At 41.7% G+C, this 17,656-nt stretch overlaps 1 protein-coding gene across 1 annotated transcript in view; it reads left to right on the forward strand.

Annotated features, from left to right (window-relative positions):
- Positions 1 to 17,656, forward strand: part of mta2 (metastasis associated 1 family, member 2) — a 28,476-nt gene that overhangs the window by 9,217 nt on the left and 1,603 nt on the right. The window contains exons 2-16 of the mRNA XM_061095810.1: positions 901 to 968; positions 5,216 to 5,309; positions 11,871 to 11,991; positions 12,284 to 12,347; positions 12,464 to 12,581; positions 12,729 to 12,831; positions 13,498 to 13,597; positions 15,369 to 15,557; positions 15,715 to 15,789; positions 15,896 to 15,954; positions 16,047 to 16,147; positions 16,649 to 16,788; positions 16,906 to 17,134; positions 17,243 to 17,332; positions 17,445 to 17,563. Coding sequence (XP_060951793.1) covers positions 901 to 968; positions 5,216 to 5,309; positions 11,871 to 11,991; positions 12,284 to 12,347; positions 12,464 to 12,581; positions 12,729 to 12,831; positions 13,498 to 13,597; positions 15,369 to 15,557; positions 15,715 to 15,789; positions 15,896 to 15,954; positions 16,047 to 16,147; positions 16,649 to 16,788; positions 16,906 to 17,134; positions 17,243 to 17,332; positions 17,445 to 17,563 — 1,670 coding nt within the window. The remainder of the gene's footprint in view (positions 1 to 900; positions 969 to 5,215; positions 5,310 to 11,870; positions 11,992 to 12,283; positions 12,348 to 12,463; positions 12,582 to 12,728; positions 12,832 to 13,497; positions 13,598 to 15,368; positions 15,558 to 15,714; positions 15,790 to 15,895; positions 15,955 to 16,046; positions 16,148 to 16,648; positions 16,789 to 16,905; positions 17,135 to 17,242; positions 17,333 to 17,444; positions 17,564 to 17,656) is intronic.

A 17,656-nucleotide genomic window follows, 5' to 3' on the forward strand; every position in this document is an offset into this window, starting at 1 on the left:
GCAGGAATAACTTCACTCCTGTCTGTAGCCTCGGCGTCTGTGTTTGATCTTCGCTATCACTCTTCAGACACAAATTGGCAATCCGATTTATTAAGTTATTTATCACAATCGTTGTGGTCCATTTTAACTCAAATGTCCAGGCTGTATGGGTCTTGTGTGGTGTGAGGCAGGTAAAGTGTGTGCAAAAATGTTGGACTTTTTTCCAATGTGTTTATGGGAAGTGCTTGCCTCATAAATTTGAGAGTGAACCAAACAAACGGAGAGTAGCCCCTTTTAAGTACAGGACGAGTCCTAATAACTTTTGATTATATACATGACATGTCTACATGAGTAGTCAAGTGATATGCGTTTTTTCAACTGCAGCAGTAAGGGGCTTCCAATATGGAGATAAAGGGCTTGTCCGGACAGAATTTATTTTTAAATGAAAACGTGTTGGTGTGGATTTAGCATTTGATGAGATGCGGTTTCTTGTAAGCAGAAACATGTGACCTGTAGTTATAACTTGTGTATGATTCTAACCCCTTACAATACCTTACACATTACATCAATGGATGTGTTATATCCTAAGAGCTTGTCAGAGTTGTATTGGCCAGCCAACAGTACCAGCTCTGTGTCAGGTTAAAAGGATTCCTTTCCATCCAGTTTGCCAAAATCTTTTCAGTTCTGCCATGACACCCACAAATAATTCACAGAGATGATGGGATTCAATAGCTAAAATGTGGATGCATCTATCAGAGGATCAAGCAGACATGCATTTATGGCTGTATTAGTAAAGTATATTATTAGAAGAATATTTAATACAGCTAGTAGTTATTTTGGTCTGGTTATGTATTGATGTGTTGATTTCCCCTGTGAACATGACATGAATGACAAATCTTTATTTTCTTTTGTTTGTTCCAGATTACGTGTACTTTGAGAACTCCTCCAGCAACCCTTACCTGATCCGCAGAATCGAAGAGCTCAACAAGGTTGGTTGTCTTCTTCTCGTCTTTCAACAGTCTCATCACATGTTTCAAAGACAACATTGTTTTAAGTGATCTGATGTTTTATTGCTCAGCTGTACACTCCAACCAGATTTGTTCTCAGCTCCTACCACATCCACAAAATATTCAGATTGACTGGCAGACCTCAGTAAAAATGTATGTTAGGACACGTCAAATAGTTACAGTTAACGCACTTTACACAACACCATTTCCTTCAGCCCTCGACACACGTTTGCAAACTATAACTAGAGTAACGACAACCACTTATGCAACATCAGTAGCATATGACACAGGCTTGTTTCCCAGTCAAAGGATTAAGCTCATTTATGTAATACTCTTACATTGAAGAGCTTGTGCTCAGCACCAGGAGGACTGCCTCATCTCGAGTTTTAATGGCTGCTCATCCCAATGAATGGGGCAATTCGGGGCTCAGGATCTGGCCCAGGGACACTTCGACAAACGGATGGGGAAGACTGGGATCAAACCACTGACCACCTGGTTAGAGGATGACCGTTCTACTCCCTCAGCCACGTCCACACCCAAGCCTTTCTTAGCATGCAGGTTACATTGACATCAGTGTGACCTGTGGCCTGGTTGAAAAATAAATTTAAGAAACATCTTCACAAATGTTTGTTTATTCCAGGTGTCGTTTGCATAGTTTTAAATTGAGCTCATCTTGTGGCCCAGTGTCACTTTAAAAGTTTCAGTTCTGGTAACATGACTTTGTCACATGATGTGCAAAACCATGTCCTTTTCTGAGAATGGCTAATAATAATTGATGTTGATGCAGTCTTCCCCATCTGCATGCCCATAGATGCAATGTATGAATGTGTTGGTGAATGGCAATAAACTGTACTGTAAAGCGCCTTGAGTAGTCATCAAGAGTAGAAAAGAACTATATAAATACAGACTATTTACCATATAACAGGAGGACTTGGTTTCAAGAAAAGTAACATCTTCAGTACTGTGGAAGAAGTTTGATAACATTGACCTTTAGATAAAAAGAGCACGGGGCAGCATCACACAACAAAGGCCACATACACAGTCATCTCCTCACTGCACTGATTACACGGTCCTGAGTGAGGAGAATCTCAGTGCAGGAGAGCACAAACAGCCCAAAAGCAGATCCACATTGATAAAGGGGACTAATGAATGATTGGATTGGATCTCAAATGCTTTCTAAATGACTTGTGGGTGTGTTCACACCTGAACTGGCCACTTGTGTTGGGATCACAAAGGATAAATGTTAATTACAGGTCTGCACTGGACCCAACTAAATTCCACTTAATCCACTCCAGCCCTTATCTGTAACGATGACATTCTGTACACATCCATAACAATCAGATGAATTTTTTTTTTTTGACTGTGTGTGGACTCCAGGCTACTTGCATACTTGGAGTCATTAGTCCTGCGATCATCAAACCCCCTGTTGAATGTTTCTCCTTTATATTCATCTGAAGGTTCACATAGATGTCTGTAATGAAACTATGTAATGTTCCCATAATGGTGTATCTGGTGTGATTTAAAGATGATCTGAGTGATGTGATGGAGCTTGTGTTTGTGTTCCCGCTCTCTTCACAGTAGAGAGACATTCAGTGGAGCAAATTATCACTGGGTGGGTGTCGGGCTTCACTCAGGTGTCAGCCTGAACATCACAGCAGTCAGCAGCATCAGCAAAGTGTCAGGGTACTATCAACGGGAACGCGAATGACGATGACCAGTGTGACTTTGTCACAGCTCTTACAGAATCTGAATTAAGGTTTAGTGTGTAAGATTTAGGTGAAAGGGATCTATTGGCAGAAATTACATTACATTTCATCTAGCTGACGCTTTTATCCAAAGACACTTACAACAAGTGGTTTATAAATTTTATTTAAAATAATATTTTCTTTACCCGCCTTGCATGGGCCCTTTATATTAATTTGCATTGGAAGCGGGTCCTTTTCTAGTGGCCCCAGACATAAACATAAATACAACATGATACTTAGCATAATGGCCATCATTTATAGCTACATTTTGCAACTATTTCTTTGCTTTAAATGGCTTAAAAAACATTTTACCTATACACTTACTTGAAATAAACAGAATGATGCCCCTTTCTGTGTCCTTGTTACTAGAGATGAGCCGGATACTCGGCTGAAACGAGTTTCCGGTACGGATAAAGCACTTTTGCCGATTACGAGTATAATACGAGTAATCGGAGTCATTATCTGTGCTCGGACTGATGAAAATCCTCACACAGCGTCACAGCGCTCCTCCCGCCACACACGGCTCTGCTCACTCACTCACAGAACAGCTCTCTGTCTCTCAGTCACTCAGGTTCACTGCGCATCGGGACTGTTCCATAGGCTCAGTCAAGGAAGCAGAAATGATTCGTTCATTTCCCGACTGGGTCTTCGGGTACGAGTCTTTGGAAAAATTTTCACGAGACCTGCAATGGCTCAGTAGAGGAGCGCTGAAGATGCGAGGGACGTTCGCTGTCTCCCGGAGAAATGAACACTCTGTGTTTTTGGTGTGGAGGGACGTGAATTGTATTTGTTCACGGGTCATGGTGACTGGTTTTGTTGTTTTCACTTTACATTTACACTTACTTTACAGTAAAGTAAACCTCTATTAAATACAGTACAACATGACAGTTTGTATGGTTTGAAATTGTCATCTATTATCACACTGGCATTTAATTATCACGGCAAACAATTACACTGCACTAAACTTTAAGTGTTAATGTGAGGTGAAAATGACGGGACCAGTCTGTGTGACTTGTGAGCGAATGTGGTTCGCGTCTTTCTGTGCTGGGGGCTTGGAGTGTTCGTTTCTCCGGGAGACAGTGAACGTCCCTCGCATCACACACACACACACACACACATACACACACACACACACCCCCCTCTGGTGTGGAAATAAATTAAATAAAAATAAAAAAATCATAAAAAAAATTCAAAGTTAATAAAGAAAGTTATGTTGAACCAGCCCACTTCCGGGTTAAATCACACCCACTTCTAGGTTAGGCCCCGCCCACTCAGAGTAGGGATACGGATACGGATAATTCCTATGGTTAACAGATACAGATACAGATACAGATAATGCTGTACTCGCTCATCCCTACTTGTTACCATCATTTGTTAACAGTTCACTACCACTAAGCTATTCACCAGAGTACTTCAAAACCGCTCGATCACATGACTAGAAAGTTATAGACCCATCTCAAAACTACCTTTATCCCTAAAAGATTGTGGCTAAGCAACCCCTTGCCCCTGTCGAAGGAAATGCCATTTCTGAAACGTTGACGCTTTTATCTTAAGTGACCTTTTAATGAACAATGATGCTGGCATGTGTTCCAACCCTGTATTGCTCGATTTGCATCTTTTGATACAATTGACCACTGCATCTTATTTGATAGAATAAGGAATTGGGTGGGTGTATCAGGTACTGCTCCGAGTTGGATCAAGTCCTATCTTACACATAGAAAGTTCTGCGTGTCCTGTAATGGTCATACTACAAGTTCAAGTATGGAGTTCCAGAAATGGTCAAATTTAGGCTTGACAGAATCTAGCTGCCACGCTATTAACTAGAGTTAACAGGTTTGAACATATCATCCCGGTTTTAGCCTCTTTACACTTCCTTCCAATACATTTTAGAATTTATCATATGGTACTGTTTAATACCTATAGGGCACTGCATGGGCTGATTCTGCAACATATTTCGGATCTCCTATCCCTGTATAATCCTATTAGCACTTTGACATCCCCTTGCATGTTCAAAACAAAAACTATTTCGCACTGCTTTCCCAGGTTTTTACCTGAGGTCTGTTTTTATTCTTCCTATCCTTTTATTCTTTGTACTGTTCTTAATTCATATTATTTTGTCTTTTTATTTGTGTTTTGTCAGATTGATCTGTGAAGCACTTTGTAACCATGTTTTGAAAAGTTCTATATTAATAAATAATAATTATTATTATTTCATACATGAACACAGGGTAGGTACCATTTCCAGTGAGACGTATCCCACAGCAATGTGTCAGAGGCTCCAATAATGTCAATGAAACTGAGCCCTCGTAAACTCTCCAGGACCTCTGAAAACTCCTTAGCAGTGAATTTACCAGCATGGCTGAGGAGTTGGAGTAATGAGTAGTTCCTGCAAAATCTCAGACTTTTGTCTCGGGAAAATATCAATGGTAGTAAAGCAAGTGATTCATTGCGTTGCTAACTTTTAACCACTGACTCCTTTTACAGACAGCCAATGGAAATGTGGAGGCAAAGGTGGTGTGTCTGTTCAGGAGGCGAGACATATCTGGCAACCTCAACACTCTGGCTGACAGCAATGCACGTGAGTAGCAACCACAGAGCTCAAGCCTCCTTCTTCTTCTTTGCTCGGCCCATTGGCTCGTGGCCCACAAGCCTCCTCCTTACCTTCTGTTTATTGGCGGGTGGCAACCAACATCAAGGTGCATTACCACCGATATACTGGATCTGGTTCTTCTTCACCTACTCACAACAATTTCACCTCATATCTACCCTGGTTTTGTACAGCTTGAGAGGCTTTAATGAACCTGTTCCTCATTGTGTTTCACATAAAAGCTTCAAAGTACCTCTTCAGCTTTCATGATTGAAATTTTACCAAGGCCTGTTTCAGGGTTAATATAAGACCATCGCTTTGCATTTAAATTGATTTAGTTTTTTTAGATATATTAAATTGATTTCTCAAAACAGGGAGAGGACCACAGTAGATGGGGTTAATACACCTTGACGTTGGTTGCCACCTGCCGATAAACTGAAACAAAGAAGACTCAGTGCTAAAAGGATAGTTTGGAAAAATCTTTTAGTAAAGGGACTTTTAAATAATAAATTGTGTTTTATAATAATGCTTCTGTTAACGGGCATAGGGTTAGGGTTCCGCCCCCTCCCTCCCTGGTCCGGGTCATGGCCAGTGAGGGAGGGGGCAGGATCTCAAGCATGCGCAAAGACGTCATCTCCAGTTGTTGTCTAGCTTCCAGAATTACATGCGCGCGTTGACCGATATACAGCCAAATCCGATCTACTAATCTGGGGGTGGTTATCCGACTTCAGTCGGACACAAGAAATCTAGATTTGTGGAGTTACATGAAATGGATCTTCGATTAAAACCCGACAACGCCAGAAATCGGGTTTCAATCGGACACATGTAACCGCAGTGATTGTTTACACTTGTTCATGGTATTTTTTTTGTTAAGCGGTTTTCGCCGGATATAACATAGTCATTCTGCTGTGGAGATCACATGTTTTTGTTTACAGCACATCGACACCAGTGTAGGCCCTTATCACCAAAAGCTCTCTTGGCTCAGTGTCTTCTACATGTAGCACCGCTTTTTCAACTGTGAAATATTTTTTTTCTTTTTGTTTTCTTTGTTTTCTTTCCATTTGTCACGTGTAAGTAACATCAACACACTCGGGGTTAAACCTGTGAAGATCTCCTGCTGTGTTCTCACATCAGCTCCGGAGTTTCTGTGGATTTCATATGAGGGGGCTTGCTGGAAAAGTCAGCAGAAACTCAGGAGGCTCCCAGTAAAGGCTCCAGTATGCTTCTACGTATCCGTTTCTCGGAGAGGGTTGCACGGAGAGCGGAGAGTCTTTTTGATTTTTACCTCTCCGACGACTGTACGTTGAAAACAATTCACCGCCAAACCCATAGGTGGCGCAACGGAAGACGAGCTCAGAGAAGCCTACCCCATTTCTCGGAAGAAGAAGTCCACGTGTGTTTGTTTACCTCTGTCGGCTAGCCTCCCACACACTAACAGAACTAAATAAAGTGACACCCAGCGGGTCAAAATGCTGATGTTATCGTTTCTTAGCGCAGCGTTTCCCAGGTCTTGTTTCCGAACTGTGTTGCTGATTCCACAGCTTGAATCTGCTTGAGGCTACACGGAGCTAGCTAGCTCCCCTCCCAGCTAGCTCCCCCCAGCTTCCACACACAGTCAACAGGGACTCCCGACACTAACTACTACTATCCAGTGTTTGCTTCTAACCTGACGGTATTATAGAAACAGTGTCATGATAGAAGTGGAATTAAAGTCGTGACAGCGGGTTTTTGCACCGTTACCACCGCAGGTAGCATGGTGGCTAGCCCGCTAGCGGCGTTATGAAAGCTCGTTATAACCGTATGTGACCGTGCACACACGCCGTCAGTGCTCTAACGAGCCACCGTCAGCCGGACAACTCCGCTGGCTTAACACACACGTCACATTAATCGTAGAATCATAGTTGTGTTTGGGTTTTGTGACACGGAAGGAAACAGGAAGTTTGAGGTCCGGAAATGTGAAATACGGTAATGACGTCATACGGAAATGATGTCGTTCGCGGACCAATCACAGCCAAGGTCTGTCCGTTGGGTCTCAAATAAACACGGACAGTTAGAAAAATCAGAGGTGCACGAACGGCTCTCCGAGGCGCTCGGAGAGGGCGTTCCATGACGGATAGGGCGGTCTTATCTATCTGTTTTAGAAATGACGTAGAGGCATAAATTGGCCTTAATGCATTTGCATTCACACATACAGCCCCCCTACACAGTAGTTGAACTATGTTCTGTTTACACTGGCACACACATGCCCAGTGTACCTGCATGTTCATGTTACGTTCCTCTATGCATGTTGGTATAGATGGGGAGTATTACTGATATGGAGCAAAAATACTCACATAGACAGAGATAATTTTAGTTAAAACATATTAGTATGGATGTCGCCTAACTAATGCCTGGGAATCTGTCAGGGTCATTTCAAAATTAGCACACAGACTCATACACCACCAATAACAATGATAACAATAATGTTTAAATAAATTATTATTTTCTTATTCTTTCCAACCTTTGTATCAATAATATCGTCTCATAATGTCTCACTTCATTGTTCCTGCCCTGCTCTTCTCTGATCAGCCTTTGAGCCCTTTCTGTGTCTTGTGTGTGATCAGAGAGCCAAGGAGGTGGGAGGGTGGAGGTAGTGGGGTGGTGCTAATGGCATGCAGACTACTGAAAGCCTGATCACATCGACTCATTACCCCCACCCCAACACCACGGCCCACTCCCCCTCCCTACTCTTGGGGCTGCAGTACTTCAGACAAAGACATCTACATACACACACACACACATGCACACAAAATGGACGATTAAATGGGAATTAGGACCAATTGACTGATCTAAAAAAAAAAAAAAATCATTGATTTAAAATGTAACCAAGATCAAGGGATCTGAGGGTAAAAATGTCATATTCTTTTTTTTGGCTGACATTAATCAAGTTAGTACCAGCAGTCTTTTTACCTTGCGCAGTAGCATCAACATACGCATTGTTCTGGTTATATGGCTTTCTATTCTTACAGCCGATGTACAACCACATTTTAATTCTCTACATTTAGATACTGCCAAAGTCTGCTGGTGAGAGCAGTTGTCATCGGTCCCAGTTAGCACCTTTACAACATCCAGGCATTAGCATGGGGGCTTCTGTCTGCCAGGGCACCAGCTAGAAGTGGGTGGCTGCCAACATTTGAGACAGTTAACCATCAATGTACATTGAAAAAATACATTTGTTTAATGAACTAGTGTTTCTAGTGCTGACTAGTTAGGGTAACATTTAATCATGATAATAAAAAAGATAATAATTTATTTCAATAGCACTTCAAAACACTGTTACAAAATGCTTTACATTAGGCAAACAACAAATCAAATTAACAAACATCCAACAGCCCAGATAATATTGAGAAAGGTTTTCTCAGAGAAGTATGTTTTGATTTACTTTTATCAGTGTCTGTCTGGATAAAATGATCAAGAAAGGCTTTCTGGAAGAAATATTTTATGATCTACTGCTACCAGTATTAATAAAATAGGTAAAATGAACAAACCTGGCATTTTAGGATTGGAACTTAAAAAATGGCAATGGCTCTCAGTGTAACTTCCAATGACATTCCAGAGGTCTTTCGTTCTGAGCCCTGACTGCAAAGCGCTCTTTCCATTTATGTTTTTCGGATGGTGTCTGTAACAGTGAGGATCTCAGGCTATGCAAATGTTCATACCGGGAGCCAAGCTATCGGGTGCCCTAAAGGTAACAATCAATAATATCAACACCAATGCTAAAAGACCCAGGGAGCCAATGAAATGTGGCTAAAATATGGGTAATATGATTGATATTTTGTTAAAAACATTAAGCAGTTGATTTAGATGTTATTGTTCTTTGTGGACTTCAACTACTAACACCTAACATGACAGAAATTTTGAATATAAGAATTTTCAAAATGACTTAGGCTGTGTCCACTGCTGTAGTTTATAGCTTTCAATGAATATGCCAATAAAGACATGCTGATGGGTAACAGCCAAAGAGGCGGTCATCAGACACAAAAACTGGTTCGACTTTGGTCAAAGTGCATTTCAACTAGCTGGCAGGATGCTGCATCGAATACATGCCAACTCACATTCCTTTTAGATTAGTAATGTGCATAATAATAATAATAGAATAGTAATTTCATTGTTTACATTTAAATCATGGAGAAGAATTTTAAATAGGTTCTCCACGATAACTCTTGAGAGTTTTTAAATCCTTCCTCATATCAGTCAGTGTTTTGGTTCCTCTAAATCCTTCATTCTAATGGATCTGGTATATTTGTGGAATAATGTAGTCATCAGACCACTAACAAGCTAATTAACATGTACCGTTTGAATTCAGTGCAGTTTTTTTTTTTTACACAATGTCTCAATATTGTGTAACATTCCATTGATTCGTGAGCCAGATTTAAGTAATTTGCGAGAGCAAACTTTGTAATGCAACAATCCATGCATGTAAATAATTCCTTTGAGAGACAGATTTTTCCTGCGCACAAATAAGACCTGCTGAGCACTGTAGGAACCACAAAACATCTGCTGAAAGTTAAACTGGAGACTGATTAAGGTCTGAGCTCTAAATTAAGGTGATCATGTATTTTCTTATTTGGAGAGGTTTGAATATGCACTTCTATTCTGCATCATACTCTGCTGGGAGGAACTTGGGAGAAAACAGTCAGTTTGCTAGCTTGACTGTAACGTCAGGTGGACATGAGCTGGACCAGGCTAGTCTGGAGGGAGATGTTTTCATGCTAACTTATACTTTACTTATACCTTGATATGAAAGTAGTCTGACTTATGCCGAAAGTAAACCTGGTCCTACATGGCAGTCTTGCTTTATGAAACACTCCTCAGGTCTGGCTTAGATCCTAATGATTCTGTGCGAGTGATGAGGAGGTGAACAGGCGCCTTCTCTCTGCTGCTGCTCATTTGTAATAAATCTCGCTTTATCTTCCTCACGGTTTCTCATCTCTGCTTCCCTCCTCTTCTTCCTCCTTACTCACTCGCATCAATTCTTTGTGCAGAACAAAAGGCCCTTGATCTGTCCCTGAGGGCCACAGAACGGGTTAATTCTGACTTGCCTTGCGTCTTTGTCAGAGCTAATAAAGAGTGTGTGTGTGTGTGTGTGTGTGTGTAGGAGTGTCTTACGGTTATACTCTGTGCGCTTAAGTCAATACGATCGTGTGTGCGTGTGGTGTTTGTGTGCGTGTTTGTGTTGGGGATACATGTTAGGGGGGAGGGGGGATGGGCGCCTCAGGTTTGGTACACAGGGTTTCCTACTTTGTCTGGCAGGGACTAGCCGGACAGGAGGAGGAGGGGGGAGGGGAGTTGAGAGGTTAACAGAAAAGGGGTGTGGCTAAAGTTAGAGTCCCCCTCTCTCTCTCTTCTCTCACTATCTCTCTCTCTCTCTCTCTCCCTCCTTGCCCTCATTGACAGGGTTTCCTGTGGCTGAGTGCAGGGGCGGAGTCCACAGAGATGGAGTGATATAGTCCCTCCCCTCCAGCTTGCAACAAATTACCCGCCTGAAATTGGGAATGTAGAATCTAGTGGCACGCACGCACACACACGCAGACACACAGATAGGTGACTGTGGCTTAAATTATTTCACGTTTCTTCATGCCTTAATTAGTGTGAGAGTAGCATTATATCACTGTAAGGCCATTAATAACCGCGTGGGTGGCGTTGCATTGTGGTGGATGAAACAGTTGAAGTGCACTAAAACTCATTTGTTTTTTTAATTCAAGAATTCACACCAGAGAGCTCACAGGCCCAATATTCTCTCTGATAAATTGACGACCTTTTAACTTTTACCGACTGAATCTTCATAAACTGCTCTTGTATTTCGTAATGAAGAAACACAAATCCCCCATGTAACTGTGCAGCCATGTTTTAAACAGTCTTTTTATTTTGTATTTTTTGGAACAACAATCGATCTATATGGTACTTAAGAAATAAAATGGACAAGTCTACGCAGACTACAGTATATGTATTACCAGGATATATTTGTTACTGTTGTCTTGGTCTTTCTATGGGAAAAATCCCTATCTCATAGTATTATAATAAAATATTTTTTCAACCCCATAATTGTATTGATCTGTGGGGAATTCATCCTCTCTGCGGTAAAGAAACATCATGAGACTTTCATTGTGGTTACTTTGTAAATATACATAATAAATGATGATTCTGTACAGGGGCAATATCTGAAATGTGTTACAATAATTAAATATGCTGAGGAAAGAGGTTTTGACCCTTTCACAACCCGTGGATGACTCCAGATTACTCTGACCAATAATCTGTTCAGAAAGTTTTTGTAAACCTGCTGGAGTTGAACTAAGAAGCTGCTTCACGTCCCGTGGCCACCAGGGGGCCACTATAAGAGCAGATTGTGTCAAACACACCAAATACATTCACTTAATATATTTTCCTGTCTACCTGGCACGCAAATAAAATCAGTTTTAGTCTTAAGCCTACAGGTCATTTTAGAGTCCTGTGAATCAGATTATATGAATGATGGCTGTGTGTAACGTCATGCGATCATGTTTGTCTTTGTAGGAGAATTTGAAGAGGAGTCGAAGCAACCAGTGCTGTCAACAGAACAACAGAAACACCAACTCAAGCACAGAGAGCTCTTTTTGTCTCGACAGTTTGAATCTCTACCTGCTACCCACATACGGTATGTGTTCCCAGGAGCCTCAGACATTGCTGCACCTTGTTCTCAACCCTGACACCTACAATGCACAGCCGTTATGAAATTGATATGTTCTGTCCCAGCTCAGGTCATCCCATTTTCTTTCTAGGAAGAGTTGTCCCTCCTTTTTTAGTCAATTAAATGCAGTACAGCTTTCTATACTGGCTGCAATATTGTAGTATTAAGTATAATTTATTAAACCTTGTTTTTGTGGAAAGTCTTTTCATCATTGTCTCGGACATCCTGGTTTCTGAATGTCTCCTCACTGTCTCCTCAGAGGGAAATGTAATGTCACCCTCCTCAATGAAACAGATGTTTTGGTTGGCTACCTGGAGAAGGAGGTAAGAAAACCCACTTATTCTTAGTTTGTCCTGCGAAAATACAAAGACACTGTGAAAAAACTGAAAGAACACTATTGTTTGGCAGGCAGCTGTAATATGTTGTAATTTCTGTGCAGGATTGTTTCTTCTACTCGTTGGTGTTCGACCCTCTCCAGAAGACTCTGTTGGCAGATCAGGGCGAGATCCGTGTGGGCTCCAAGTACCAGGCAGAGATCCCTGACAAGCTAGCTGAGGGTGGGTGGAGATGGAAAGAAGACAAATGTTTCCTGAATTCAGTCCCTTCTTAAACCCTTAAAAACAGTAGTGAGACCATTAACGGTACAGAGTGGATTTTCCTGAGTGTCCAGTAGATAATGTTGAAACAAGTTCCTCCTCTTTCAGGTGAATCCGATAACCGGATGCAGGAGAAGCTGGAGACCAAGGTGTGGGACCCTAACAACCAGCTCAAAGACCCCCAGATCGACCAGTTTCTGGTGGTGGCAAGGTAATGCTCCCTTGCCATCTGTCACCCAGTTACTGCATCTTCATTTCTAGATCCTGTTGCCATGACAATGTCTGGCTCTTCCATCAGCAGGGCAGATTTCTAGAAAAGAAATCCAAGATATGTAAATCTCAAAATAACATGCAACATAATTTATGGGAGGTTAACCTAATATTTAAACATGTTGTATTATTTCACACATGAGTTTTTGGGTATATAAACATTTCGGAGGATCAGGAGGTAGAGCGGGTTTGATCCCCGTCTCACCCATTTCGAAGTGTCCTGGGACTGAACCCCAATTTATCCCTAACTGCCGTGCCAACAGTATATGATGTTTGTGTGTTTGGCAAAACTGGACTTTAAAGTGCTTTGAGTTTTCAGACTATAAAGATGCTATATAAATACAGACCATTTTTAAAAAATGCATTAGAATATGTATAACAGACAGTGCTTAATGGTATGGTGCATCACATTTGTATTAATAAAATCTATAGTGTTCTTTTTGGAAGTAATCACTGAGCTGTCCACCATTTGTTCCACTCCGACTAGTGATCCTTCACTCAACATTCAGCAGTATACACATAACTGTCGAAACACTAGTGGTGTCTCCCGGTTCCAATTGTAGTGAAGACAGATCAGTGATGATAACCAGTATTTGTTTTGTTTCAGAGCTGTGGGGACGTTTGCTCGGGCCCTGGACTGCAGCAGCTCCATCCGCCAGCCCAGCCTCCATATGAGTGCAGCAGCAGCCTCCAGAGACATCACACTGGTGAGACCCTATTGAAAGTATTTAAAAATAATACAAATATTGTTTATTTATCCAGGAATAGGTGACAGAAACATCTTATTCACCGTTTGTTACGTTTTATTTGAAATAGGTACTCATTCCAATGACCCATATCTTGTGTCCTTTCTGTAAAGTTAACAACAAGAAAGTCCATATATTAACAGAGTCAAAACTAGTTCATTGACAACATTTGTACGTCGTGTAAAATTATACAAATGAAGGCTGGATAACAAACCAGGAACAGCAGGGGTGTTCCTGTGCCCCAGATCGCCCAAAAGCCCCAGGTCCATTCTCTCTTAATTGGATGCATAGAATTTGATTAATAGTAATTTTCTCATATTGTTTTTTTCACCTCCTGAATTAGCAATACCCCAAAATCTTAAATCATCTTTATAATCTTAATATGTTATCCTGCATGGTGAAGTATACAGTTTATTGACAGGTGGTTATTTCTGACAGTTTTGTTTAGGTCTGTGTATTTTACAGTCAAGAAAAAGCTGAGTGATGGGGTGAAAGCACCAGTAACTGGAAACGTTGTTTGTCGCTGAAGTGTTTGTCCGAGAGTCTGTACTGGCTCACTGCAGTTAATGCATGATGGGTTACATGGAGCGCTCACGCTGCTGGCAATATTAGATGTGTTATGGGATACACTTCCTATCTTAACTGGCTCAGACTTACACAGCTCCATTATGTTCATTTAAAGTGTTTATTGAAGAAAAGTATTCATAATTATGTGATGAGAGAGAGAGCTAGAGAGAGACACACAGACAGACAGGTTCAATTGTGAACAGTACCCAACCCTAGTGGGGAGAGACTCTGATCAGGTTTTCAAAGTTTATGTTTTGTGCACAAGGTCGGTTTTAATGGTGATATTTAACCATTGTACTGTACTTTTTGGCAACACATTAGCCCTATAAACCCAAATGTCTGACTGATCAACAAAGTAACACTAATGGTCAGTTGGCCAAGTATTGAGCTTTAGCCATAGGCTCTTTCAAACTGAATTGCGTGAACAGTTTCTACTTTATTATCAGCGGACTGTGTTTCAAGCTTGCTGTCTTCTTCACTCCAGCGAACAACTTTTCAGGCTCTTTTAGAGACTAATCACTTAACTTTCTGTTAGAGTTTGTAGTTTTGCTTGCAAGTGTGAGGTCGGGCTTTCCCTCCATAGTCATACCTCTAAATGTTTCATTTCAACTGACAACACAGCAGCTGACATGGTTGTGAATGAATCTACCTTTCTCTCTCACTAATCATTTTACATGTAAATCCGTCACTGCCGTCACGGGCCACTTGCATGTCTGGTGATTTTGTCAGATTACATTGTATTTATAAAATCAGGATTGTATCAGAGCCAGAACAGCAGTTTGTAAATGGCTTTTGAGTGACTGTTGGTTCTCAATGTTATCTCAAGTGGCCACATCAAAGTCGCCGTTTCATACTTGTTCCAGAAAAACAAGTCAATGAGAACAGCTTTAGTTTCTTTCCATTCTGAGTTGTATTTGGAGGGATTTCACAGTAGTTTACGACCTAAATTTCAACCGGGTACTAAATGATCGTGTAGAGCTTAAAAAATTACTGTATTTGGAACAATGATAAAGCGGTTGTTTGGCACATTCGTAGACTCAAATGTTCCAATTAGTGACATTTAATTGAAATGAGAAATCTCTAATGGCAATATTATTGCCTGATGAGAAGTACTGTCTTGGAGGCTGAAGCTCATATGTTGTCTGTGACTTTTCTCTGCTCTTAGTTTCATGCAATGGATACGCTGCAGAAGAACAGCTATGACCTGGCCAAAGCCATGTCCACCCTCGTCCCTCAGGGAGGTCCAGTGCTCTGCCGTGATGAGATGGAGGAATGGAGCGCCTCAGAGGCCATGTTGTTTGAGGAGGCTCTGGAGAAATACGGGAAAGACTTCAACGACATTCGTCAGGACTTTGTAAGCTCTCCCACTCTAATGTCTCTTACACCATAGATGTGGAAACTTTAATAGTGCTAATAAATCCTGTAAACGTCAGCTATGTGAACTTAATTGAGTTGTATTGTACACATTCTTTATGTACAATTTGAGTTCAATAGATGTTTTTATTCCTCAGTTACCCTGGAAGTCACTAGCCAGTGTGGTCCAGTTCTATTACATGTGGAAGACTACGGACCGCTACATCCAACAGGTAGGCCCTCACCCATCCTTAAAACACCAAGTATCACTGTTTGATTTGGTTTTTAAAATATCTCTATCAAGTTACTCAAAAATCCCAAATGTTGTCTCTCAATCAGAAACGACTAAAGGCAGCGGAGGCAGATAGCAAGCTGAAGCAGGTGTACATCCCCACCTAGTGAGTATAACTGTCAACTGCTACACCACAAATCTATATTGACTTAGAACTGCTGTCAAAATAACCCTCTGTCCTCCCCATTTCTTAACCAGCACCAAACCCAACCCCAACCAGATCATGGCTCCTGGAAGCAAGCCTGGTATGAACGGGGCCACTGGCTTTCAGAAAGGACTCAGCTGTGAGAGCTGCCACAGTAAGTACACACAGGATCAGAGATCTGAAGGGAAAAAAGGAAACAAGACTTATTCTAGATCAACACTTATCAATATCCTCTTAATAGAAGAAAAAAAAATATTAGATTTAAGTAATGGTTCTATTTTACTTTGAAAATATATTTCTTTCTATTTTTTTTGTCATGACACAATATATCATCATATCGCTGTACTGCTAAACTTGAGTTGCTTTTATTGTCAGTTATTAAAGATTTGTGCTTTGAGTCCAAGTTTTGATCAGACAAAATGTGCATTTCAAAATCAACAGTACACGGACATGGTGTTTTAAGTACAGTCATTGGGTTTTTTCCAGTCAGTTCCAAGTGTAAAATGTTGGAATAAGATGGTTGGAGTTCCACATAATGAAGCTGTAGACTTATTTTTGCACAATCCATCTATAAACCAGCGCAACTCACAAAAAGACTTAGTAACTACATCTAGTAGTTGTCCCCCTAACAAAAACTGCCCTGTCTCTAACCCAGCGGCCCAGTCTGCTCAGTGGTATGCCTGGGGTCCTCCCAACATGCAGTGCAGACTATGCGCCTCCTGCTGGATCTACTGGAAGAAGTATGGGGGTCTGAAGACCCCCACACAGCTAGAGGGCGCTGCCAGGGGTGGCTCTGTAAGTCTCTTTTTTTCAGATCTCACCTTAGTTATTTGATATTGGTTAAAAACATTAAAGAAATAAACTATGCACTCTGGATGCCTAATGGTCGCTCTCTTGTCCTTCTCTGTCCAGGAGTCAGGACCCCGTGGTCACATGACACGCCAGGAGGTCCAGGGCCTGTCACCGTTCACCCGCAATGAGGGTCGAGCTAAGCTGCTGGCTAAAAACCGCCAGACGTTCATCCTGCAGACAACCAAGCTAACCCGCATCGCTCGGCGGGTGTGTGAGGACATCCTGCAGCCTCGCCGCGCTGCACGGCGACCGTACGCCTCCATCAACTCCAACGCGGTCAAGGCCGAGTGTATGTGCACACACATTCTCACTTGTTTCCTGATGCAATGTCTTTAGTCAATTCTAAGTCTAAATGTACTGTAGGTCAGTGAGTGACTGGACATGTGTGTTTGTTCAGGTATGATCAGGCTTCCCAAAGCCACAAAAACACCTCTAAAGACCAAGGTGGTGCCTCGACCATCACTGGCCACTATAGTGAAGGATTTAGGTAAGTGCACGTCATGAGACCACCACTCCTTTCTGCAACCCCTTAAATACCAAACAGCTACTCCTGCCTTATCTGTCCTCTAGTCTGAGTATTTGTTTTTGTGTCTCTGTAGCCATCTCGGCTCCTCTGAAACTGAAGGCATCCAGAGGACCTCCAACACCCATCAACAGGAACCAGGCCAGCCAGCCTAGAGTGGGCCAAAGCCTCCTGGGAAAGAGGGGCTTTGACAGCGTCAGTCATTCTCACATACCCCAGCATGGGTGGCTTATCTTTAGATGTTATATGCTAACATAGGCTACAGTAGAACACCCTTACAAAAACTTA

Source organism: Limanda limanda, chromosome 22 (assembly GCF_963576545.1).
Source record: "Limanda limanda chromosome 22, fLimLim1.1, whole genome shotgun sequence".
Taxonomy (NCBI): Eukaryota; Metazoa; Chordata; class Actinopteri; order Pleuronectiformes; family Pleuronectidae; genus Limanda; species Limanda limanda.